The sequence below is a fragment of the Chaetodon trifascialis genome, chromosome 4, assembly GCF_039877785.1.
Source record: "Chaetodon trifascialis isolate fChaTrf1 chromosome 4, fChaTrf1.hap1, whole genome shotgun sequence".
Classification (NCBI taxonomy): Eukaryota; Metazoa; Chordata; class Actinopteri; order Chaetodontiformes; family Chaetodontidae; genus Chaetodon; species Chaetodon trifascialis.
Window position 1 is genome coordinate 9,305,324 of NC_092059.1, and position 26,747 is coordinate 9,332,070.

Here is a 26,747-nt window from a genome sequence, read left to right on the forward strand (position 1 = left end):
ACAGGAGCTGCATCTGTCATGTGCCTTATTTCTGGTTTTGTGTGGTTTTATGTGTCTGCATTGCAGTGGACGAGCAGATCAGCGGATGTGGGCTATTTCTGCCGTCGGTGGTCTTCTGACTGCTCGCCGTTTGAGTCAGCGGGGCCCGGCTCTGCAGCCTGCACGCATGTATCTGCCCCACGATAAAGCGGCGTCCCTCTGTGTCCCTCGCTGTGTTTACAGTGCAGTTTGTGTCCAGAGTCCAGTTGGGATGGGACACGGAGGCAGACTTTAGCCTGCCAGGTTTTTTCTCGTCTCTCATTTCTTCTTCTCGCTCCTGTGCTTTCTCTGAAGTGCTGTGTGAATCTCTGCACAGTGTTTTCCCATCAGACAGACTGCATCTGTTTCCCATCGCCGCCGTAGATAAAATGCTGTGTGAAAGGAGCTCTCGCAGGCCCGTTCCTGCAGAGATAATGACAAGTCCGCCGATGGACTGATGTGAGGGAAGGAATGGAGGGTTCGGCCTTCCAATAAAAGCCCCTGCATTCGACATGAAGACAGGTGATGAAGGTGAAAATGAAACACACTCTCCTGTCTTGGGTTGAAAGTTGTCTGGTCAGTGATGGAGATCTTAAAGGCGACTGAGCGGGTTTAGCTTCCAACACGTTCCCGTTTCTTACAGCATTTTATCAGGAGCTCATTGCTTTATGTGATGTTTAGATGGGATCTTAAATGTGTAACCTTTGTTCACTCTGGTTGCTTTTCTGGACTGGATCAGTCTTTTACTGTAGTGGAAATCACAGCATTGCAGGTATAAACCATTGTTTTCATTTGCTTGATGTCTCAACATTGATATGAATTGGTGTATTGGCTGTGATCGCGATCAATTTTACTACGATTGTCTTCCTGTCCAGCTGATTCACATTGTTATTATATCAAATTCAGATCACTTCTTTTGTCTGACTATCGGCCAAAACCCACAAAGATACAGTTTAATATCACATATGACAAAAAAAAGCATCAAACTGGAACCAGCAAACATGAAGAATGACTGAAAAGATGAACCGAACAGCTAATTGTTTCAGCTCTTTCAGGCGAGCTGTAATTAAAAACCAGCAAAAGTAATATTTGTTTTACACACATATAAAAAGTGTGGTCTTGTGTTGTTGTGCGCCGCCTCCCTCAGACGACTCCTGCCAACATCAGAAGAATCTTTTTTTTTTTTTATTGAATAAAACATGAACCTTCTGAGGAAAAAGCCGAGGTGCTTATTCACGTAACAAATGGCAAATATTTACAGAGCGTGGCTTCATCTGAGGAAGTCAAATAACTAAATGTGTCAAAAAATGAGACGTGTCAGGATCCGCGGGGCAGTTTCCTGGGGGAGCCCTGCTGTGTGACATTTGCATACATTTTCCATATCGTGTTACATGTATGGAAATGGCCTCATAATGAAAGTGCTGTCGGCGGCTTGTGAATTATAATAACCTCATGTTGGGCGTCATTAGTCTCTCGGACGGTTGATTAAAAACTGTTGAGGAGTCCGTCGGCGTGGCGTGCGTGTGCCACTCTGCAGGATAATGGATGAGGAAAAGGGCTGGTTTGCATGTGAAAGAACAACATTGTGGATATTGTGTCACGCCGGCCATGTTGAGCCGTGAATCGTCTGCAGCTCGCCGGCGAAACGTTTCAATGTGCTTCATTCACACACACGCTTGCATCCAAAAAGGCATTTGCCAATTATCCTGCAGCACGCTCGCCAATTACGCAGAGATTGATATTTATTTCCTTCAGCTGTGGTAAATTTCTAATGAATATTGATGCTGGTATTCTTTTATTTTGCCGGTTGTGGGTTGCTTTGTTAGCGGTTCAGATGGATTTGGAAGAGAAAACATAAACATGTTTGACCTTGTGCGGCTGCTGTGTTGGAGAGGGCCCGCTCCATCAGCCATGTGCAGCTGTCTGCTGCTGAATGTGACGACAAGCGCTTACTCACTCATGCTAAAATGCATAAAAGCAGTAAAAACATGAACCACAATGCTGAGCACCTTTCATACAGCCTGGGCAGACTTTGTCGTGTGTTTCACGTGAACGCGGGAGGAAGTCACAATATCGCCAAAGCGTTTCTCCAGTTACTTTTCCAACCTTTTGATCCTGCTCTCGCACGCCGATCACCTCCGGCTCTGACCTGCTTTTACCCCAGTCACAACTGGAAGCAGCAGAACAGAGAGTCGGAGGGAGTGAAACGACCATGACTGCTTTCTTTTTGCTCTTTCAGGGAATCTGTCTCGCTCTTGAGAAGCCAGCGACACAAACGCAGGCTGGTAATAGGCCTCCGAGGAGACATTTTATCCCCCGGCCTAGTCTCTATTAGGTGGAACAATCCGTTTTTGTATGGTTTGGTTCTACCTGCGCCGAAATGTGGCCCAGCGCAGCTCGGATTTCAATTAGACTACTGTGCTGGTCTCTGATGTTCGGCTGCTCGCAGCAATCTGAAATGTTCTCATCCACCGTGCCGTTGTTTCATCCGTCTCTCGTTCTGTCTCTCTCTCTCAAAGGAAAAGGTAAAAGCCATCCAGACCTCTCAATTTCAGCTCGAATGGTTTTTATGAGCCTGGAGTAAAAACATAGGCCTCTTGCCAAAGTATACAGTACGTATGTGAGGACTTGTATTAAAGGTACTCTTATTTCTTCTCCTGCACATGCCCTAGCTGTGTGCAGTGTGTCTGTCATTGTCAGTCACACAGCCAGGCTGCAGCTACAGGACAGAGGAGCCCCTGTATCCACCCCCCCACCTCTGTTTCTACACCCCACCCCTCCCTCTCTGACCACTTGTCACCCTCATTACAACGGTACGAAAGCGGAGAGAGCTCACACAAGAGCAGACAGCGAGGCAGAGCGGGAATGGAGACGTACGCTTTAAGCATCAGCAGACCGCTCGGGAGAAACCTTTATTGTCCACCGGTGTGTTGGCACGGCCTCCCAGGCTTGTCAGACTGATGGAGTGCTTAAACTGGGACAAGAGGAGAGGTGCAGCATTTGCTGCCTGGCTAGAGTAAATATTATGGCGCGTTGGCCCAGGAGTTGTACTCCTGACTCTGTCACAGAGAGGCAAAGACACTGTGGACACACTGCAGCACACAGCAGTCATTCTCCACCAGTGTCCTGAAGCCACTTCAGGTACGCCACTCATCAGGAGATTTTTATGGCTACTGCAAAACAGGTTCAATTTGTTGGGTGAAGCATTCGCTGTCGCACGAAGTTTGGGTGAGAAATACAGTGAGATGATATAAGGTGTCATCAGGGCCGAACAGTTAATGGAAATATTATGGAAATGTGGTGGAGTGCAGCATCCAGGAGCTGCATTTTGTGTTGATAAAGGTAAAATGTGCAGTGATAATGAAGTACTGCAGTGACGCCCTGACATACAAACCTTGTTCTACTGTATGTTTGGTACGGAAATGTCACATCGTCATGATTTTAATAGTTTTTTCAGTGAAAATGAAATGTGAAAATGATCACTCCCACGTCATATTGTAATCGTAGTGTCTCTCAAAATAATCTTTTTTTACTATATCATGCAGCCCTGATGGACGTTTTTACTATATTGTCCACTCCTGTGTTGCTCTTATTCCAAGAGGAGAATTTCAATAATATGTAAAGTATGAAGCCCAATCAATACAAACACTTTTTTCAGCACAGACTTTCAGGTGAGCCAGTTTCAGGCGGCGGTATTGACATGCAGCAGGGCGTAGAAAGAGCATTTGGTAATGTCTGCTTTCATCAAATCCAGTCACACAGGTTGCAGCTCATCGTGAAAATCCTGTAATATCAAAATTGCCATAAAGCAGTCCTGCTCATTGATTTTCCCATTGCGTTTTGCCACTTGTTGCTTCACACACCCAGAGATAATAAAAGGGTGGGTATCCACCTCCACCTGTTATCGTTACGGTGATATATGATCATGTCATCGGTGGTTTTACAGAGGTGGACCACCTCACCTGAAAGAAAAAAACAGCCTCCACTATCATAAAAACTTTAAACATTTTTATGAAATTAAACATTAACCTCGAAGGAAAAAGCCCAGAGGCGCCATTTCACATTTCGCTGTGGCATTTAATGAGTGTGACCTTTGTTTAGTCATCCACTGACTGAACTGATCATGGGATGAGTCAAGTTACGGGTGTCTTTTGTGCTACTTCGATTAAACGTTTGTCTGGAGGATTCTCTGAGCTCCACGTGTTTCCAGTCCGGCTTACGCATTAAGATTCTGGGGATGTGGCCACTGTAACGAGAGCGCCGCTCGCACATCGCGATGCACTGACCGGCTCGGTTTAACCGGCAGAGCGTGCCTCGGCATGATGAAGCAGAGGATGAGTCTCCGCTCGGTCACAGGTGGATACCCTGAGAGGCCTGCCCTGCAGCTCCGAGTCTCCCCGAGGCTTTGACCGTGGCTGAAGTCATCACTTCCTCTCCCAGGCTTTCCAATCTGGTTTCTTACCAGGAAGCTGAGTCACAGTCAGACACTCCTGCTCCGGCAGCCCTGTGATGGGAAGCGATAAACCCAGAGAGAAAGATCAAATCCATGCAGAAAACAAGCCTGTTACACACCCCCGAAACATCCTTCTAGTGCTGCTCTGTCTTTCACCTTTGCTCAGCCAGTTTTTCAGGCTCTGCGGTCGCTCGCTCGCTCTGCCTCTGGCACAACCCTGCGTTTGAGAAACCTTGGCGCTGCACACTGCTCGGCCTGTGTGCGCCCTGTGTGTTTATGCAAGCATTCGCGCACACGCATCTCCCTGCACAGTCCTTTTTGAGTTCCTCCTTTGACAAACTGACTTGTAAAGAAGGCTTATTCACACGACTCCGCGTAGGTCACGTCTCACCTCCAGGTATGCAGGCATGGACAAGCCTACGTGTTTGCCAAATCAGATCCGTTTTAAGGCCCTGGTGCTTTGCCATGTGTTGAGGAATCCTTGTGGCCTTCACATGCGTGCAAGAGAGTTCTTAGCCCTTTGGCTTTTATTATTGTTTTGACGTATTTAACATTGCTCACGGGGTAAAACATCGAGAGACGGCCCTCTGCCAAATCTGGTGTAAGTTTAGCTAGAGATGACGCAAGACCTGCAAGCTGACATCATGGCATTATTTATATCTCTAAATTAGGCTACCGCTTTGCTTTGGCGAGCGTGTTGAATGTTAAGCATCAGCAGCGAGCTGAGTGGACCCTGAGGTGGTTGTGTGCCAATTGGTATTAAGAAGTCTTATCCCCTTCAGGCGATGTGATGTTTAGCAGATCACGGCGGCTCATCTTGTGTTTGTGTGACAGCAGGAGCGAGAGATAGTTGGCGTTAGGGTCTTCAGCTGACTCGCCAGACTAAGCTTGTCCCATTGACACACTTCAGCGTCTGCAGGAGTAGGCGAGCTCGGAGCGGCGCGCAGTCCGGCTGTCCTGTGGGTTAAATCAACACTGTGCAACGCCCCGCTGTGGTCTTGCATGTGGCACCGAGCGGCTCGTTGGGTTGGAGCTCAGTGCTTGAGTCCAGCTGGGGACGCCAGTGCTAAAAGTGTACGCGCTGATCTCATTGTACAGTGAAACACATGCAAAAGAGTCAGAGGATGCGAACGAGCGGTTAGCACTGGCGCACTGGAATATTCCCGAGCCTTTAGTTTGCTTTGCTGCAGCGGTTTCCAGCCTTTTTAATACGAAGCATTCGGTGCATGACTATGAGTTGTGAGCCGTTCAATCAAAAAGTAATTTTCCCTTCTCTGACTCTCATGTGAGGAATTCAAAAGGCTTTTATGGGTAAAATCAGATACTATTTGACAAAAAAAGAAGCCAAAAGCTGAGAAAAGGCAGAAAAATACACATTTTTTTGTCATTTCCTCCTGCGGTAATCCTTTTGTGACCCTCAAGGATGAGAATCCTGCTTTATCACTTTAAAAAAAAAATCACATTTTAGTGAAGAAATATCTTGAACTTAATTAAAACAGAACACCAAAATCAATACTGTGCACCTCTCATCAAACCAAGAATCCAGCATCTTACCAAACACCATTTTTGACTTCTTGATGCTTGGATTTCAACAGCCAACTGATTTCTGTGCCGTCGTGAAGCCGCCTTATTACAGGCTGCACAGTTATTTATTTATAGGTGTATTTGGCTTCGTAATAGTCGGCCTACTAGCTGTAGCCTATATGTATAACCCGAGTAATAGCAGCTTGGCTTACAGATTCGCACAGCCTAGCATTATCCCTGCACACAACAATAGCTCTGGGACTGCTAGGTCTATTTTTAGCCTGCTCCTACTCACAATTTGATGTTTCAATACACACAAATCAAAGCCCTTCAAACAGATGCTGCCCACACACTGGAGACCCTTTGAAACTTAAAATCTATCAAGGCTGCTCACACTTCTCAGTGCACATCCGTCAGTGGTTTCAGAGGGGATTCTCTTTAATATTCACTTCAGTTTCACACTAATAGCCCAGAGTAAAGATAAACTCGACTGGTCCCTCGCCGCTCTCCTCTCTTTTCTGTCTCTGTAGCCCTCTCTGGCTTTTCGCATCTCTGTGATTACCTGACAGGTAACACGCGGCCCGGCGGCAGTGTTTCAGGGTACACGGCTCGTCCTCCTCAGAGCAGAAACCTCGCTCAAGCGACTCGCGTCAAGAGACAGATTATGCCGGATGAGATTATTTTTGAAACTTTGCCGCTGGAGTCTCTCTGTGATGACGTGCCTGAGACTGCGTTAAGACCATCCAGCTGTGCATGTCTGTGTGGGTTTATGAGTGTGTTAGAGAGCCACGATTGAGTCGTTCCAGAGCGGCAGTCGTAGTAAGAGGTGTCCCAGGCTGCCTGGGACGGGCTGATAAGCTGCTCTCTAGACCAGGGCGCACACAGCCCGGGCCACAGGTGACACAAGCGCACACATCCAAAGCCTGTGTGTGTGTGCGTATATGTGAGTCTCTTGATTCTCTCTCCCTGAGTGCAGCCTCGTCTCACCTGCAGGCCCTTTGAGAAATTCATGTGTAAGCTCTGCTCAGACTCCAGAGATTAATGTTGCTTTACCTGGAGAGCTGAGAAAAGATTATATAAAACTCCACCATCCGGCACTGAACATACACACACACACACCTCACGCATCCACCACAGGATTAAAGGATAATTGATTTAAACTTCATTCTTATATTCATGCTTTTGGATATCGGTTATACCGCTGTATTCACCATAGGGTTGCCACTTTTTTTAACAAATCCGATTTGAGCAAATTCTAACCCACATCACAGAATGCTAAGCTAACTTCAGGTTCGTTGTTACGGATTTAGAAAAGGATGCACACATCCACGTCTTTAGTCACGATTTTTCCGTCTGTGGTGTCCAAACTGGTTCCTCGTATTTCCTCTCTGATGGATTGGTGTCATTATTACCCATTTGGTTTGTTAGTTTCCTTCAGCGTGTGATAACAAAGAGAACAATTGTCCTGTTTACTGATGGAGCTGGAGCTGGACCAGAACGCAGTATACCATATTAGAGTATACAGTGGCTGATCAGTAAGACAAAATTGCATTTCATTTTTCATATGTAAAATGTCCCACTCAGTATACAGTTATTTATGGGCTTCTTATTAAAATGTTTCATGTGCAGATATATCAGATTTCAGAAAGTCTGAAATATCGATGACGGTGTCAGCCTCAAAAATCAGTTTAGCCCGGGCTCCAGATGGGACAGCAGGCCCACCGAACGTCATTTTAAATTCCTGTCTGTTTTAAAAACAGTCCCTGCTGGAGTGAAAGGCAAAGCCTGCTGCACGCTCACACGGTCAATTCTGAATTTGGACAGATTATCATAGGTTGAATATTTAATTCACATTTAAGTTGTCGGATAAAAAGCCCTAACTCACCAAGTTAACTGCTGAGACCTGTGACGGCACTTTAGTGAAGTCTGACAGGGAAAGAAACGATCAGACAGCCAATCAGACGGGTCGTAAACAAGTCAGATTACAGCATCCACTTCAGAGAAAGGTGAAAGTGACAGTGAACCACAACAGAAACACTGTATAGCCACGACCGTCCATACAGCGAACTCCACCGGCACCCATCACACAGGAACCACTCCCTGTGTCCACCTGGCGCTTTGTGTCGTGTCCACAGAGGTGGAGGCTGGTCGGCCGCAGGAGTAAACACTGGCCTCCTGTCAACTTCAAACGCACCGGGGATCACTCAAGGAGGGAGGAGGGGCCGGCGGCGCTCTTTTGAAGCTCTGCACTCGTCTTTCTCTCTGGCCTCTTTCCATCCAACCTATTTTTCATCCTTTACTTCTCCCCTGTCCCCCACCTACTTCCTCCCTTTCTTTGACTTTTCTGCCTCTCCGGAGAGCCACCCCAGCCCCCTCTGCTCTCTTCATGTCAGGCTGTTTTCACACCCATAGTTGGTTTGCTCTGGTCTGAATCAGTTGACGGGTTGGTGACCTAGGCGCGTTTTCTCAGTGGTTCGATTTCTTTTTTACGCAGAGAAAAACCCAAGAGACAAAATGCAGCTCTGCAAACCATGTGGGAACGTTAGCTTCACTCATTGGTCAGATGTTTCTGGGGCGGGAGCAAGAACGTAAACAGGAAGAAGGAGGTCCGCTGGCTGAATGCAACATACGACATTGCACAAATCCAGCCCCTTTCCTCATTTCTCAGTTTGAACATCCTTGATTCCTTTCCTCCCCTCCTCTCCTCACATCTTAGTCCCTCAAACCCAAGAGGCAAAGTGCCAAAAAAAATGACACAAAGCATACACCTGTGCATCCCCGCTGCTCCTTCAAGCCTCCTCTCTCCTTTAAGGAATTGAGACTTCCTTCATGATACACTGAATCCATTGATGGATGGACGTTCGTCTTCTATGGAGAGCAGCAGGTCGACCTCGTAATGCATGATGGATAGTGCGTGGCAAATTGACGGACTAATCACTGTATCTGAATTTGCATAATCATGGATCAACTTCATGCAAATGCGTCTGTCCAGCGAGATGCATGAGGCTAACGACCATCAAATCAAAGTCTCATGGCAGCGCTGATAAAATATGAATCCAGATTTTGTGACTGCATTGTTTCTAAAATGTTTGCAGTAGCATGATTTAGCGCACTGATTAGCCATAGTATGACAAAGTTGGTGACCCGGCAGCCATGTTGGAAGGTGGATGAGCCTCCCTCACCCTGCAGCTGGAGCTGCTGCGGTGCGTTCAAATACGTCCTCTGTGTGTCTGTGCCTTTAAATTCACTCCAGGCTACGGGAGCTGTTTTGCTCAAACTTGCGGGGTACACGTAGTGGGTGGGTCGGATCGGGGTCAGATCACTTTCCCGCCACAAACGAGCCGCACTAGATTTCCTCTCAAAAGGGTCTCGGTCTGGTTGTTTGGGCCGCGCCAGGGTTTGATTGACAGCTTTCACACCAGCCCAAAGGAACCGCGCTCGCCTTGCAAACGCAGCAGGGCTCGTTTAAATTGAACCAAACAGGTTAGGTGTGAAAGCACTTCACCGCTCGTCCTCCTCTCACTTATGTTCTGGTGTTGCAGATTTATTTTTGGTGATAGGTAACCATTGGCTGCCTCTGTGTGCGTTGGTGTGTGTGTGTGTTTTGTTGCTGGCAGCAGTCAGATGGGCTCTGTCAATGACAGCATATGGCATGTGTGAGTGGCATGCAGACTATCTATAGTGTAAAGTGTGTGACAGTGCGTGTGATTGATTGACAGTGACGTTCACAGCTTGGTGTCAGCTGTCCCTCTGGATGGGAGGGCTTTTCTCTCCTCTTTTCTGAATAATAACCAAGTGTTACGTTTATTTTAGTCCCACTCCTGTGATGTTAAGAGGGAGGTGTTTAAGGACACTTCAGCTGGGCAGATTTAGGCTAACACAAAGTTTGAAAACCACGTTGAAATTATTAGTCAGCCGACAGAATCAAAGTGTATTTAATGTTTTAAAGCTGATCAAAATCTTTATATTAATGCATCAGAAGTAAAAGATGTCGCTTATAGCGATGAACCCACATTATCGCCTCTCGACTCTGCAGCTCCCCTTTGCTACAGAGTGCTTTTTAGCGTCTTTTAGCTCATTGTTTTGGTTTTCTGGCTGGCAAATTCACTCTTTTGGTTCATTGTGAACATCCTGAACTGTTTTACGAAGAAAAGCTAAGATAAACCCACCGTACACTATTCACCCAGCACCAAACAACAGACAGTGTTAGCAGCTAGCTGGTGAGTTGGTTTAGCATTTAGCTTTAGCATTTAGTGGCTAAAGAGCCAGATATTTCCCTCAAGAGTTGGTGAAGAACAAAAACTGAGCTAAAAGAAGAGTGAATATTGGACTGACGTTCTTTTAATGGGCAGAAACACAATTCCAACTGAATGCTAATGTTCTGTGTCGACAGGTAAAGAGTCAACGCTTCGCTAACACCTTCGACTTATGAGGCGATAACATGTACAGCTTAGGCTACACCCAAACAGTCAAAACAAAGATCAGTTAATACTGCTTTAAGCAATTGATCAAATAAATACATGATGAAACGCTCATGCTGGCCTTGTTGCTGCAGCAGCTTACGATGAGCATTAAAGATTACATTTTGACTTTTAAGAATTAAACAGAAAAATAATCACTGCCTCCATATTATGAGATATATGCATGTCATCGAAACACTGATTTATCTGCAGCCCTGCTTCAAACCAGATCATCTTGTTTATTTGCCCACTGGGCAATCCCTGCTGCTCTCCACATGTAATGACAGTCGTTATGTTTAACCCTGAAAGGAGCACTTACGCTGCTGAAGTATTAATCTGCAACACTTCCATGTAAATGCTCGCTTCGCTTTCTGCTGGTGTGTCATGACTCAACCTACACTTGATGTGAGATCGTCACTGCTGCGAGGCTGAAGGAAATAATATCAGGTTTCATATCCAAAATGCGGCTAAATGTATTTTATAAGTAAAGCCTTGAACACCCTTCTGTGAAGTGTTGGCACTGTTTGCAAGTGTAGCATTGACTGGATTTGCAGATCAGGGCGTCCTCTTTGATGGAGAGGCAGATCTCTCGCTGTATGAAGCATTTCTCATCGATTGACCCAGTTTGTTTGGAGTAAAGACGAAGAAGCGGTTACGCAGCGCGAGTGACAGTCAGTCGCCCAAGCTGAACAAGGCGACACCTGTAAAGCACGTTGTAAAAGCAGTGTTTTTCATTTCACGATGTTCGTCTCTCTCCAGGTGAGAGTGCGATGAGGAGAGGTTTCAGAGTGTGAGGCCATGGGCTGCACCTCGGCCAAACAGGTGTCGGCCGTGCCCAACGATGAGGAGGGACGCGGCAAGGCCTACAGCAACGGAGACCTCTTCACCGGTCAGTACGCATGCACACACACACACACACACACACACACACACACACACACACACACACACAGATGTCAATAAAATCTTAACAGCTCCATTTCACTCCGTTAATTGCTCAGAGCAGACCCATCGCCCCGTGTGCCCTCACAGTATATTCTCTTCATTATGGCTCACAGTCCTCTGGCAGAGTGTTAACTTCTCCATTTCAGACAATAACTGTCAACACGGCAGTTTTATTGGAGTCATCCGTGTTGACAGTTCATGTAAGAGAGAGGAAGTAACCCGTTAGCGAGGCTGCAGCGTGTAGCTCTGCGCTCGCTCAGGTGTTGTGTACAGTGTCCTTGACGTCCGTAATGTTTTGGAAAGCAGAGGTGAGACTTGAGAGAGAAAGCAGAAAAGGAAGTGAGGGGAAAGGAGTGAGAAATGATGAGCGGAGATTGCACAGGTGTAGTTAAAAGGCCACTCGACCGATGAGTCCTGCTCAGCCTGTCAAAACACATATATTCTGTTTTCTGTGGCTCTGGAGGAAGTTTTCCAAAGTTTCAAATTGAATTTTTCTCGGCTCGAGCACGAGACTTTAGAGTTTTTACAGCGAGCGTGTGCGAGGTCTGAAAGAAAGGAGCGTTCAGGAAGCAGGGGGGTTCTGATGAAATATACTACTAAGTTGCATTATGGGAAATGTAGGATCCATTGTTTTTGGGGCTTGACTCATATCAGGGACTAAATATCCCAGCTCCTACAGCTGCGATTTTGACCCTTCTTTCTTTAATCCATAACTTTTGAGTGCTTCAACATTATCAAAGTGCGTTACTAAATTGCTGGTTTGCCCTGAGGAAGGACAAAAAGCATTTATAGCAGACAATATATATAGTAGTATAACTGTTTTCTAGACATTTTAATGCAGTAAAGCTACATGTCATACCTTTAAAGTCACAAGATAAAAAGGTTGGTGAACACTGGATCATTCTCTGTCTTAGATGGAGACAATTAATCAACAATTTCAACAATTAATTCATCGTTTGCTTTAATTCTCAAGCAAAAATACCAAACACGCTCCCTCTGAGCTGCAGGGATTTGCTGCTGTTCTCTGTTTTACATCATTATACGACTTTTTGACTTAGGTGGTGAAATTGTTGGGTCGATGTTTGGCGTTCGATCCTCCGCACTGAATCCCTCCTGTTGCTGCCTGCGTGGGTGAAGACGCTTGTGGACAAAGGGCAAACATGATGTCATTTTTAAAATCGATTAATTGCAAAAAGTAATGGACTGATTAATCTGGAATGTGTGTAATTGTCAGCTGCAGCTCGAGCTTTATTAATAGCTCGCAGGCTGTTGTGCAATGAGGGACAGGACTGAAAGCGAAAGCCAGAGAAAGAGAGATGATGGGTGGTAGACGGATTAACAGCGATTAAGAATTAGGAGCAACACTCTGGTGTAGCTGCACACGGGCGGATGGACGTGGCAGATGACGATCCACAGGAGGCCTCGCTCCCTCCCTCTGACCCGTCTCCCTCCCTCCTCTCCAGCCTCTCACCCTCTTTCCGCGACCTCTCTTTGACTCGCTGCTCCTCCTCATCCCTGATATTCTCTCTCCGACACGTTCTCCTCATCCAGCCTCCCCCCTCCCCCTGATCCCTCTGCCCTCACGTCCTGTTTCCCTCCTCGTCTTTTAAGGAGCAGCGAGAGCCAGGCAGGAGATGAGAGGGAGGGACGGGAGGAGTGCGCCGTTTTCCTTGAGAGAGGAAGGGAGAATGACGTGTGTTGATGCCGCCGCTGCTCTTCTTATTTTTTTCTTTCTGCTTCCCTGTCTCTGTTAGATCGCCTCTTCCCTTCCCCGGCTCAAGGCCTCATTCTTCCCTTCCTCTTTCTCTCCGTCTCTCTATTTTGGGTCTCTGGCAGCCCCCTCTCCTCCTCTCTCCCTCCTCTTCCTGCCTCCATCTCCCAGTGTTTCTTCTCCCCAGCTCTTTTCCTCTCTTCTCTGGCACAACATTAGGTCACAACCTTTTGTCCTTTCACCTCCTCTCCTCTTCCTCCCATCCTATCCCTCCAGTCTCGCTCTCATTTGGTTAAAGGGGAATCCGGAGTGGCGGCGGCTGCCCCAGACTACTGTTTGAGCTGTGAGTGTGTGTGCGTGTGTGTGTGTGTGTGTGTGTGTGTGTGAGAGGAGGTGGGAGACCAACGTGACCTGGATAGCGTGGATTAGACTTATTTCAGGCTGCAACCTTAATAACATCCTTCCTTCACCCCCTTTCTTCTTCATCTCATCTTCATCCGCTCTTCCTCACATCTAGCCTCCGTGCTCCTCTTTCTCTCGTCTCACTCATCGTCACATAAGTCATTCTTTCCCATTTAACTCGGTGCCCTTTCCGACCCCGGCCGAACTGCCTCGCTGCATCCGGTGCACTTCTCGTGATCGAGGCGGAAAAGATTGGCCGGCGCTGGTGACTCGGCACGCCCACGCACACACATTTACCCCCAGTAGACCCGTGTATGTTTGCATATCAGTGCATTTAGGGAGACGGCGAGTCCCGGTCCTGCTCACGCTGATCCACCTCCGACAGATTGCCTGCCAGTCAGTCAGCCTGTCCTTGTGTGTATTTGTGTGTCCCAGATATTCTGGCTGCCCGCTCTGTCAGACTCCGGCCACTAACCACCCCCCCACCCCCCACCCCCCACCCCCCACCCCCCTTCTCAGCCGCTCTCGCACAATAACCGGAAAAGTCTGAGCTCCATTACACAAACACTGAAGGATGACGAGGGAAAATAGCAACACTCTCCACAACATCGTGCTATTGATGTCTGTAATAATCACAGTTGGAGCAGATGGGAGGGGAGATAGCGTGTGCGTTGCTGTGTGTGTACATGATTGCATGAGTGACACCCTAACATGTACACACAACACGCTGGTGTGATTTCACTGCTTTGAGGCGGCGTAGCTGCTGGGACCTTTGAGGGTCCCAGTTTTTCCTCGCTGCCGTCATCAAGCGCTTGCTCATGGGGGAATTGTTGGGTCTCTGTACATTAAAGAGTCTGGTCTGCATGAAAAGTGTCCTGAGACTCTTGACGCTGTATAAATAAGTTGAAATTGAATTGATGCTTCTCTCAGATGCAGGGAAAGTAGTGTGAAAGCAGGTATGCTTGATCCTGCAAAAGGAACAGCGGCATGTTTTACTCCCAGAAAACGGGATTGCTCAAAACTGACTCTTTCATAAGGGCCTCAAAGAAACGCTGGTGCTTCAATCACGCTGCTAGTTTCTTTATCAGGCTGCAAAGTGGGCACTCAGTCCTTGGAAATATTATCACATGCACAGTTGAAAGAGAGCAGCCACATCCTTGAATGAACTTTTTTGTGCTGACACATTTCAGAGAATTCTCTGTTCTGCAGAGAGGAAACAGAAATGACAAAACAAACTCACAACAAACAGTTTCTGGTGACCAGAAGGTCGCCGCTTCGAACCCCGCGCAGGCACCGCCCTCATCATCACCGCTGAAGTGCTCTTTAACGAGGCTGCTCGACTGCACCAGTGAGGTCAACTGAGGCTGTACTGGGCAGCTTCCAGGTGTGACTGTGGAACAGGGCGTTCCTGGAAAACTGCTTTCATGCTCGGTGAATAAAGCCCTGGTTAAATAAAGGTTAGATATATGCACTGGATACTCTGTCAGCTTTAGAACCACCAGTTTTAGTCAAAGGAGAGGGCTAAAAATAATGTTAAATATTACAAATTACCCACCCAGAATATCAAAAGAACAAGTGTATTTTTAACTCCCTCGCTTGTCTAACTGGTTATTGTGAATCCAGCATATCAAATATAGATCACATGGATCTGTCTGTGCGCCGGCCTCACAGGAGTTGTTTCCACGTAATCAGGTGATCGGCCGGTCACGGGATATCTGTCGTGAGTTCGGTTTGCGACTTGTCTGCCCTCAGCAGGCGAGTGTGTCAACACATGCAGTCAAAGCTCGCACAGCCGGTGCGTGCTGACGTCCTCTGTCCAGGCTTGTCATTATCAAACGCAGCATTATATCTGCAGGATGCGTCTTTGTCTTTTCATGCTTTTAAGAAAAAGCTGCAGCAGGCCCCCGAATGTGTGCACATTTTTTTTTTTTTTTTTTAGAAATTCTATTCAGATATTAAATTTGACTAATTGCAGACATGACTCCCTCAGATTTAAACCATCATCATGTGACACGAAGGGATTTTAGTGATAAATTGCATTAGACGCCTGTTATATCAGGAAACCAATCTGTCTAACCATAGTCTGCAAAATACAGTAATTCACTTATCTCAGCGACATTAGGCTAATGAGCAACTGCTGCTGCATGGCCAGTGGAGGCCGGCGTCTGTTTATACAGGGTATGTACATAATCTATCATTTTTATTGCTATGGGCCTAAAAAAAGAGTCTGACGGGGAGAGACCTGAACGAATACTCCTCCAGTCGGAACCAGATGTCAGATTCTCAATGAATCTGATTATTTGATGATGTATCACATGTTGTTACAGCAGCCGCTTGTTGTTTGAAGTCGTGTGGAGGTTACTGAGGAGCTCCCCGGGGTCACACACGGTATTGAATAGTTTAATTTCAGTCTCAGTTGGCACCACAGTAACAGGCCGAATACCTCAAAATGTCTCTTCTGATCAGTCTGTTCCTGCTTCTCATCATTTTATCCCCTCAACCAAAGGCACAGACGTTTATTTCTGTTCAGAATATTAAGCGCAGTATCTCAGTATTTCTAAACTGAGGCCCCCTTGATGTGCACGGGCGCGTGCGTGCGTTCGTGTGTCAGAGTTAGAGATGAGACTCTGTGTTCAGGTGTAAATGTCACGGCCGGGCCGGGGATGGCCTGGAGCCAGAGCGGCCGAGAGGGAGGACACGCGGCAGGAAGGACGGAGTGACATAGCCACAGGACAGGCGGGCACACACAGAAATACACACAGGAATACACACACACACGCTCAAAGATGGCTATTTCAGTGACTCACACCCATACAAACGCCACACTTGCATAAAATGACAAAGGCGATGATTCAAAGGCGAAGCGTTATCTGAAATAGAAACACACTTCGTGCACGCGCACGCACACACACTTGCGCGCGCGACTCTTGCTACCTTAAGGTCAGCGCAGAGCGCCGGTCTCTAATCAAGAGATGAGAAAGATGTCCGCATCACAAAATCACGGCTTCTCAAAATAGTCCTTCCCTTTCATCTTCTTCTCTCCCTCCCTGACGGTTGCCCTCCCTCTCTCCCAAAGCGAGCCCGACTTCGGCGTGACGAAAAACCCTTGTCATTTCTTGTGACAATGACAGCCGCACACACACACACACACACACATGACTCACACGGCATGACCAGTTTTTTTCCGCTCCTATCTAAAATGAAGCAAATTCTGTGATGTGATGAGTCTTGATTGGTGTAAGCTGGGTCACTTTGATCTATCTATACCCGTCACATTAAGCTATCCCGTAACAGCAGCGGAGCGTTCGGCCTGTTTAACCCGTCAGGCTGCAGCTCCCCCAAATTATAAAATGACATTTCTCTCAGCTGCTGCTTGAAAACGTCCACGCGGATTATTTGCACAGCCAGCAGCAGCAGCGGCAGCTAAGTTTACCCCTTCCTATTCATCTGTATCCACCTTAAGGTGCAGATTATATGGCTTGAAATTCATGTGGACGGCCCCCTGTAATATGAGAGGAAATGGCTCTTTATTCTGCTTCCTGCTGCAACACCGTATGTGCTGCATGTTTACAGAGCAGATCTTAGTTTGGTAAGCCCGTGTAGTGTTATGAAACCATGTGTGTGTGTGTGTGTGTGTGTGGGCATGTTCAGACAGGAGCCGCCTCGCTGCGACTAGCTTACATTCCCGAGACAAACAGAACAGCAGCAAAGGTAGTCGGCATTTGTTTCTTCCCTTCCTCTCAAACCTGCCTGCTTCCCTCCCTCCTCTTCTCTCCCTCTTTCTTCTAAATGATTTCGGTGACGCACGTGTCGGATGTAAAAACACAGGTGATCGCGCGCGCACGGAAGTAAACACACACACTCCAACACACAGGTGATCCAGGTGCGAGGTGGAGTGTGAGCAGGGGGGCAGTGAAGCCGTCAGACACATGGATAAACAGGCTGCTGCTGAAAGAGCGAGGGCAAAATACAAAGAGTGCAGCAGATAAACCCCAGAGCGGGGGGTGCGTGTTTGTGTTCGTATGTGTGTATCAGGGTCTTGGCTGCGTTATCAGTGAGTCCAGGTAGTCTGCAGAAATGCCGGCGTGCTTGTATTGTTGCGCTCAAGGTCAGGTGGGGCTGGGTCTTATGTAAAGGTGCTGCATGTCGAGTTTTTAGGCTTTATGTCATCTTATGTCACTGTTGGATTTATTGTGATGTTATTGTCTATTGTGTGGTACACATGAGCACCGCTGGGGTTTTTCTACTTCCTGTTTTGGGTCTTTTTTTAATGCTTAAACAATCAGGCTGTGTCTAAAATCTCTCTCTATTTACTCCACAGTGACCTTCCTACTATTTTATCTTGATGTCCAGCTTCTGCATGTGAATCTTTTGCACCATATTATGAACAAAGATTCAGTTCACACATCTAGTTTGCAGTCACATAAGACAACAAGAAGCTTCAGATACTCAGGTGAAAAGCTGGAGTAAGTGACATTTTGGCATTTTTGCTTGAGAGATTCGTTGATTATGAATTCAGCTGAAGATTCATTTGGTAAATCGTTAGGGGACGTAAATGCAGTAAAGCAAATGTCCCTCCAGTGTCACCCTGGTGGCACGCTGCAAAATGCAAAGAGGCTCCAAATCTCACTGCAGTATCTCAAAATGAATGACTTTACACAGACTTTATGATCTTAAATCTACATCTCAAGCAATTTTCAGAATCACTTTTAGAAATATAAATGGAACAGATAATCTCTTCAGATGTGTGTGTCCTGATAAATCCAGTATAACCAGTTCAGACTGGACTGTGGCAGACTGACGTGGATTTTCTGGTTAAATGTCACTGGTTTAATGTATTGAAATCAGCGGGACCTGTTAATTCAACACAGCGGCTTTATTGCCTCGGTCTTCACCTTTAGCTGTGGCGTACACAGCCGGGCGTGGCGTCGGAGCCGCGCAGGTTCTCGCCGCTGAGCTCGTCTTAACCGTCTCAGCTGTCTGAGCTGTCCATGTAGCCTAGAAGCAGTTCAGCTGATCTTTAATCCCCTCCAGCTTTCTCCCTCTTATCTGTTCCCTTTTTTTTCCCTCCCTCTTGTCTCTTCTGTCTCCTCTCTTACTTCTCATACACTCGCATCCCCTCTCGCCGTCTCTGTCTCTCTTTTTTTTTTTTTTTGCTTTCTCTTTCCTCAGATGAGTTTCCTGTAGCTAAAATGGAAAGGAGACGGCCAGTGTCCTCCTACTTACACCTCGGCTGTCACGTCCACTCTCTAAAACACTGTATCAGGTGGTGGTTATCGGATTAACTTGGACGAATTATGACTGAAATCGATGGCACGGTCATTGGTAATGGTGACATAATGCAGTGAGAGTACGGTGAAGGCCAGATCGACCAGGACGAATGAAAGGAGTCTGCTCAGTGTTTCTTCTTGTTGTTGTTTATTTCCCTCCTGCCTCTCTCTCTCCTCCTTTAATCATGCCTCCCTCTCTCTCTCTCTCTCTCTCTCTCTCTCTCTCTCTCTCTCTCTCTCTCCGAACCACTCTCCCCTCAGATGAATACAAGATGAAGGGAGTGGAGGAGGTGAAGTACATGAGAGGGGATGAAAACCGGGTGAATGCACGCAACCAGGAGAACCTGGTGAGACACACACACACACACACACACACACACACACACACACACACACACACACACACACACACACACACCAACCCATCCACTGACAGCCCGTCATCCACACACAGACTCAGACCTTTTCCTGACAGTTTATCAGCTCAAGCGAACAGGCTCGTGTTTGTGTCCGAAGGCAGCTCCGTCAGCCTCGCGCATACACACTTGCTGTCTCTCGCACACGTGCAAAAACCACACAAAGAGGTGCCTCACACGCAGGTCGAAACAACATGCCGGCGTGTGTGGAATGTGGGGGCTGATCGCTTGGTCGGTTTGACTCCCTCCTGCACAACCTGTGGTGTTAAACAGTGGCAGCAAATGCGATATTTCCATTGAAGAAGTCGTGTTTTTGGGCTTAATAACTTGCCAGACAGCCTCACCGTCCAACCCCTCGTGCACATTTCCCCTCCAGTTTATGTACTTATTCACATCCTTCTCAACACAATGAATGGCTGAAAAGTGTGGTAGTGTGAAGTGAGAGCCCGTTCGCTTATTCAGCAAATGAAGTCAGCCTGCCCGGCGTCCTTGCAAGCATTGAAACAATAACCAGCGTAACTGTAAATCCTGATTAAGAAGCAGAAGTGTTCTCACACTACCTCTAATTTACATCACTGCAGCTCAAACACCGGCCTTATCACAGTCCACAACCACGAGGGGGGAAGCACCTCTTATCCTCTGAAACTCAAAGCCACAACAGCAAGAAAAGCCGAGATTTTACACGCAGAAATCAGATAAAACGCTGCCTGGTTTCTGCTCTGCTGAAAGGTGTCAGCAGATTTGGTTTTCCCTGATATCTCTGCGATACCACAAACACGCAGCTCGACTTCTTTTTCTGCAAATGTTTGGCACGATTTTCTGTCGCAGAGAAGCTGCGCGAATGGATTAAAAGGCTGTTGTTTCAAAAAGGGAGGTTTGTGATGTTGGAAGACCCAAACCGCCTTTTTACACGGTTAAGCAGCCACTACATGTGGTCAGACCAGTATTTGTTTCCTGCCACTTGTCAGTAATGTAGGTGCCTCCTGTCATAGAGGAATTCACACACAGCGAGTGGTGAAAGAAGCAGGTTCCAGTGTTTTTGGCTGAACTGCTGCAGCATTTTACCGTAGCAACAAAGCCGGAAAAAACATGGAGGTGAAGTCGTGCACGCGGAGCAGCCTTCGTTAGAGTTGATGCAACAGTTTTATTTAGACGCACACACATCATATCTGTGCTCGATGCGCGGTGCCAGCTGGGTGAGGACGTGATTTGATAATGCAGGCTTGATGCTGCCGCGTGGCTGTTTGCTGACATGAGTTGTGTGTTTTTTGCATGTTTTATCAGCTGATAATGAAGACTAATTATGTTTGTGTGTGTGTGTGTCTTTCAGGAGAAGAGTAATGTGCAGTACAGGGGCAAACCGCAGAAAGAGGTCACTGCAGCAAACATCAAGTCGAAGTAAGTGGCCGGCCGCCGTCTGTTTACTGTAAATGGTGCATGTTGTATAAGAATAAATGATCTATACATGGATAATTCTGCTAACTTCACAAATTATCACAGATATTGTTTAAGGGTCAGTTCACCCAAATTATTCTCACTTGACTCCAGTGCTAGCCACACCGATAGTTTGGCATTTAACTGAACTATGAAGTGAGATTAAAGTGTTAGCAGGTGTGTTGAGCCTAAAATCAGAGGTTTCAATGTCAAGAAGGTGAGGCCAGATCACCTTCCCACCTAACCTGCTCCGGAGGACGTTATATTGGGAGTTTGTCATTTAAATCAGCTATAAAAACAGCCATCCTTTGAGTAATTCCTCTCCTGTCGATCATCTCTGTGAGCGATGGAGATTCTCAGCTGAGAAAATATGTTCGATATCTGAACCTGCTGAGCTGTACGTTTGTAACGTCACTGAATGAAGCAGCACAAACTGTTTGTACTGCATTGTGTTTTTTTTGCCACGGGAACCTGCATGCATGCAGTTGGTGATGCAGAAAATCATTTTTTTCTGTTTTCTTCAGTTAATATTAACCCTTTAAACTCTGAAGACACAGCGACTGTAGACCCCTGTGCATCATGTTTCAATGCTTGGTCTGCCCAGTCTGTTTTACACTGCTGGTACTGCAGCTAATAGAACATTGATTAGAAAATTGATCAGTCTATTACTACTTATCACAGATAATCAATCAATAGAATTAATTTCACTGCGATTTGGCCTAAAATTGACGTGATTTCTTCGTTCGTTAGGGGACAGTGTCAGCTGTAAATGCAATACTTGAGTATAATGTTTAAATATGCTGAATCAAGTTTGATTAAGAGCTCTACCATGCGCACTTGTTGCATTATATATAAGTGGGAGGTAAAATAAATATATGGCATTTACACAATTAGCAGTTTTCTCCGTTCATTCCTCTCTTGCCTAATTTGCACATTTCGTAGCAACACTTGCATTTTGCTGCAATATTTTTTTATTTTCCTCATAGCTCTCCATCCTAACAACCTTTTCCTCTTGACTGGAGTAGGCGGCATGCGATTGGTCCATTTTGTGTAAAGTCAAACGTTGCACCAAAGGGCCCCTTTTTACGTGAACAGGCACAGAGCCTGAGACGTTGAGAAGTTGATAACCGGCTTTGTGATACTTATTGTCTCTGACAAGCCAGCTAATGCAAAGCCATCCTGGCTATGTCGAGCTTTCTGCGCAGCGAGTGCGTAAATCATCCCAGACAATGGAGGTTAAGTGTATTGAGTTTGTGGAGCTCGCAGCATTTAAAGTTTTCAACAGCAGTATGTCTCTCTGCAAACAGTCTTATGGTTACTACAGATCCACAAACCTCACCGTGAACAGCTTTCCAGGGCTGAGAATGAACTTCAACCATCAAGCCGGACGAGACGCCCTTCAAATGCTCCGAAAAATGGAAATTTTAACATTTACGGTTCCATGACAACTGTGCAAACGGTGTAATTGAAAGCATCAGGATGGCTACTAACGCATGTGGTGTTGAGATTGTTTTGCCAGCTCACTGTGGGAGTGTTACTTCCATAGAAAGGAATTCAGTGAAAGCTGATCAATTTGCTCTACTTGTGACGTGCTGCAGTTTGGCTGAACTGACCCTTTCATAAACTGTTACGTCTGTTATTTCCACCGTCTATTAACTGTGAATTAGGACCCGTATGTCAATATTATGACGTGTGAAGTGACATTTTGTGTCTGGCTTTTGTAATGCTGCCTCTTGGCAAACCTCAGCCTCCGTAGACTTTGTGTATTTATTTTCTTCATATGCGTATTGCTTGTTGGTGGCTGCGCAGCATTTCGCCTCTGGATGAGCGACTGGATTAATACTTTAGAAAATAATGATTCAGACTCCTCCATAGCCTTGCAACCAGATTTCTCACACTGCAGTGAGGATTGTGTGTGCGTGTGCTGGTGTGTTTGTGCTGTGTGGGGGGTGTAATGGAAAATTCTCATGATGTATTTGTTGCCTCCCCTCTCCTCCTCATCTCCAACCTCCAACTTCCTCTCCCCCTCCTTCTCTCTCCCCCTCCCTCCCTCCCTCTCTCTCTCTCTCAGTATTCACACGTCAGAGAGCCAGCAGGAATTTTTCAGGATGCTGGATGAGAAGATTGAGAAGGTGAGAGGGGGGGCCTATGTTATGTGTGTTTGAGGGGCACAGAGTGGGTCTGAGAGCATTTAAAGAAACAGCTGGGTCTTAACATTTAAAGAGACAGGCTGTACAGCAACATCCATTAGTGCACGTTGTCATTGTGCTTAGGAGCTCAACGCTCCACATGCGTGAGGGGGAGGAACAGGTCAGCGCTGCAGTGATGAGCACTTACTCCTCTTAGTCTGCCACTTGAATTACGCCAGTTGTTTTTGACTATAGATGAGGCTGCAAAGTGAACTGACAGTGAGCAACGGCTGGATTCAGCTTTAGCATGATGCACTTCATTTGTCAACTCTGGCAGTGTGGGGCGTGGTGGGAGAAGTGTTCACGTTCTGTGACCTGAGTAAATGCAGCAGTATCACAGTGTGGAAAAGAGCTGCGATTCGAATGTAGCTTAGCTGATTATTATCAGGATAATGCTTAAGATTTCAGTCCTGGTTGATTTGGGGACACTTGTAGTTAAACTGGTAGTGACGGCAAACGCTACAGTGGGGGCAGCAAAAACGTCGGATCTTATGCTGCACATGGCATGAACCTGCAGACAGCAGGGCGCAGTCAAACTGAGAGAAGTTTGCTGAGAAGTTGGAGGTGTGCAGCCTGCTGCTCTTCATCTATTCCCTTACTCCCTGCAATATTTCAAACTGATCTGCTGTCCCAAAAAATACTGACAGTGACTGTTAAGATAGCTGTAAGTACAACGCTGTCTGACAATGGCATTTCCTATGTACTTCACAATAAAGTTCTCCAGTTAAATGCTTTTAATGTGAAGGTGCACGAGTAGGAAATGCATTCGCTGTAACTGAATTCTGCATTTTGTCAGGGAACAGTGCCATGGACACCCAGTTTGGAAGACTGCAAATATGGAAATATTGCAATATTATCTATTTGGTCTACAAAATTCTTCATGAAAAACAAGTGGAAATATTTTCATTTTAATTTGAAATAGAGCCACCAAGTACCTCAAAGTAGTGCTTAGGCGCCGTACTGCTGTAAATGCACTTTGTTACTTCCCACCATTGATTTGTACGACTGAGGCAGTCTGTGTTTTAAAGCCTTAAAGAAACACAGAGTGTGGCATTGACAAGCTGTTAGGCTCTGGAGAGTAAAGGAAGGCAGTCGAGTTAGCTCCTCATCATGATGCACGATACGAAGCAGCATAACTGCCCACCTGTCAGCACTTTACAGCCCCATCCAGTATTTTCTATGCCAGTACCTGCAAATAGTCGAGGGTTTGGTTAAACGTGACTGGAGTAACAGGTGCGTGGGCCTTTTTTTTTTTGCTGCGTGCAGACGCTTCAGAGTCATTTAAAGTTATTAGTCAGTAAAGGTTACTGCTGAGCACACTTAACTGGAACAAATTAGACTACATGAAAACTGCACGTCTCATATTCCCTCTAATGCTTTTCTTTGCAGGGGCGAGACTACTGTTCGGAGGGGGAGGAGGAAGATGGGACATAGCAGAGAGGCCCCCAAGATTCACCCTCACAGAGAGCCTCACAGTGTGTGTGTGTGTGTGTGTGTGTGTGTGTGTGTGTGTGTGTGCGTGCGTGCGTGAATGCATGTGTGTGTGTGTGTGTGTGCGTGCGTGCCTGAGAGTGTTGAATCTATGTTTTACCAACGGGGCGTCAATGTGATGGGACACTGTATGTGTTGGTGTGAGCATGTGTGTGTTTTTGAACGTATGGCAAAGATAGTATTTTAATCAAAAGTGAAAGAGTTGGGGATACATGTGAGAAAGAGAGAGGGAGAGAATGGGATAAAGAACACTTTCCTCAGAGACTACAGCCCTCCTCTCTTAGCGCCTCACCCCTTCAGGGCCCCTGGGCAGACAGATGGAGGTGGCGGAGCGATGATGGGCCAGACAGATGAAGGGAGGGAGAGATGGAGGAGGACGTGACGACCGATGGGCACATGTCGCCATGAACGGAGAGAAGGACTCGCCACAGCCGGGTCAAACAGTAATTTCCTCAAGCAGCTCCTCATCCCTCCGTCTGTCCATCCCTGTCTGTCTGCATGTCCTGAAAATTTAACCCCTGCGATTGGACAAAAGGAACTACCAAATACGGAGGCCCGGCAAGGACAAATGTCTTGGTGGTTGCGTGTGGAGGACTGAGACACAAGTGAAGAAGAAAGGAAGCCCGGGGAGGAAACGATGGTGAAGGCAGAGGAGTTACGTAACGCTACCAGGATGCACACTGAACTTTTTGGCCTGCCTACCTACAGCCAGGCCGGCCTGGGCCGCGAGGGACTGAGGGAATGGGTGAGGGCGGGTGAGGGAAGGTGGAGAAGAGAGAGAAATTTGTGATATTTTAATAAGAGAGTAAGGAGCGAGCTGGTGATTTACAAAACTCTAAACTTCTCCTGCCTTCTGAAGTCAAGGACCTTTTTTTTTTTTTATTCTGTTCCAACACTCGTTCAGTTATTTTGTTCCCTTTTCTGTTGTTCTTCTTTTCAGTTTGTTTTTACGCTTGTGTACCATCATCGATCATCAGTTTCATCCTCATCATCATCGCCGCAGCTGGCAGACTGAAGCTGCGTTAGCTCAGAGCATCTGTGTCTCAACCCGATCCGTGCTCCTTCATACACCATCACACTGCAGACCCTAGCCGACGCACACATACATGGAGTCTTTTATTGTACATAAGGTAACACACACACACACACTCTCATCCCAACACACCCTCCACATGTACATATAAACCACCAAACACACACATTATTGTATCCCTTTCATTTCACCAGCAGACTGTCATGTGCATCAATCAGAGGTTTTCTGTAAAGCTCTATTTCTGCTTTGGTTCAGTGTTCCCACACACACACACACACACACACACACACACACACACACACACACACACACACACACACACACACACACTCATCAGTACACACTCAGACACTGAAGCAGCAAACCGGGCTGAGCTCAAGAGGAGGATGCGTGGTTGCCATGTAGACACAGACCTGATCACATCTTTTGTTGTCATCTTTACTGGATACTTCCTGTTGTATTATTTTGAATACTTTTTTTCTATTAAAAATAAAAACCGAAGAAGCTCTTAATCTGTTTGCCATTTCACTGTGTGTGTGTGTGTGTGTGCGTGTGCGCATGTGTGCTGCTGTGTGCTGAGTAACTGAGTGCCATGATGCTGCCAGTGTGCTGAGGAGTGTGAAGTCAGTCCATTTTCCTGTGGTCATGCTGCCCAAAGCCATGCAGTCACAGCAGATTCAGTCAGAGCAGCAAGCCCTCTTTCTGCCACCTGCTGGCAGGATGTCAATACTGCGGTCTGGTAGGCAGTCTGTTCCTGGAAACCAAGTTGCATTTCGCCCATAATTAAAGACACAATTTAACATTATGTGTTCAGTTATGTGTGCAGGAGGGGGTTTTTGAATTTATTAGATTTTGTTCCTTGGTTAAACTTACAATTAGAAGTAAAAATCAAATTAAAAATAACAAAAAACAGGTCTGTTCTGCACGAAAAGGAAACAACTTCAAGTATCTTTTTTAGCTTTAATTTTTAAATATCATTAAAACACATCTGGGAGATGAATTTCTGGCAGATGACGTGACTTGAACAAACAAGTTAGAAGCAAGGCCGCTTATAAGCATCTTCCAAACAGGCAGTTCAAAGAGCTCTGCATAATAAACACATTCAGCATTAGAGCAATATTTATAGTGAGATCAGGAAACTTTTTCTTAGAAATGCAATGAAATTAAATACCTAAGCAATAAACATCTTTTCACAGATCAGTACCATCAGGGTTTGTGCTGGTCTGGTATGATCAGTAGTTAATGGTTAATGCTAACAAACTTTAGATAGATAATGTTGTGTTACTGACATTACTTATTCAGTTTGATGGCTTGATGCGTCTTCTCTGCTTCTGCTCCTTTTATATTATGTCTTGATGTTAACCATCATTCCACAAGAAGCTGCTGTTTGGTAAAAATGAC

At 46.3% G+C, this 26,747-nt stretch overlaps 1 protein-coding gene across 1 annotated transcript in view; it reads left to right on the forward strand.

Annotated features, from left to right (window-relative positions):
* LOC139330608 (uncharacterized protein C1orf21 homolog) overlaps positions 1-25,858 on the forward strand; it is a 28,033-nt gene extending 2,175 nt beyond the window's left edge. The window contains exons 2-6 of the mRNA XM_070961611.1: positions 11,215-11,344; positions 19,045-19,130; positions 20,530-20,597; positions 22,705-22,765; positions 24,212-25,858. Of these exons, the coding sequence (XP_070817712.1) occupies positions 11,254-11,344; positions 19,045-19,130; positions 20,530-20,597; positions 22,705-22,765; positions 24,212-24,256 (351 nt within the window). The 5' untranslated portion in view covers positions 11,215-11,253 and the 3' untranslated portion in view covers positions 24,257-25,858. The remainder of the gene's footprint in view (positions 1-11,214; positions 11,345-19,044; positions 19,131-20,529; positions 20,598-22,704; positions 22,766-24,211) is intronic.
* Positions 25,859-26,747: the final 889 nt, after the last annotated feature.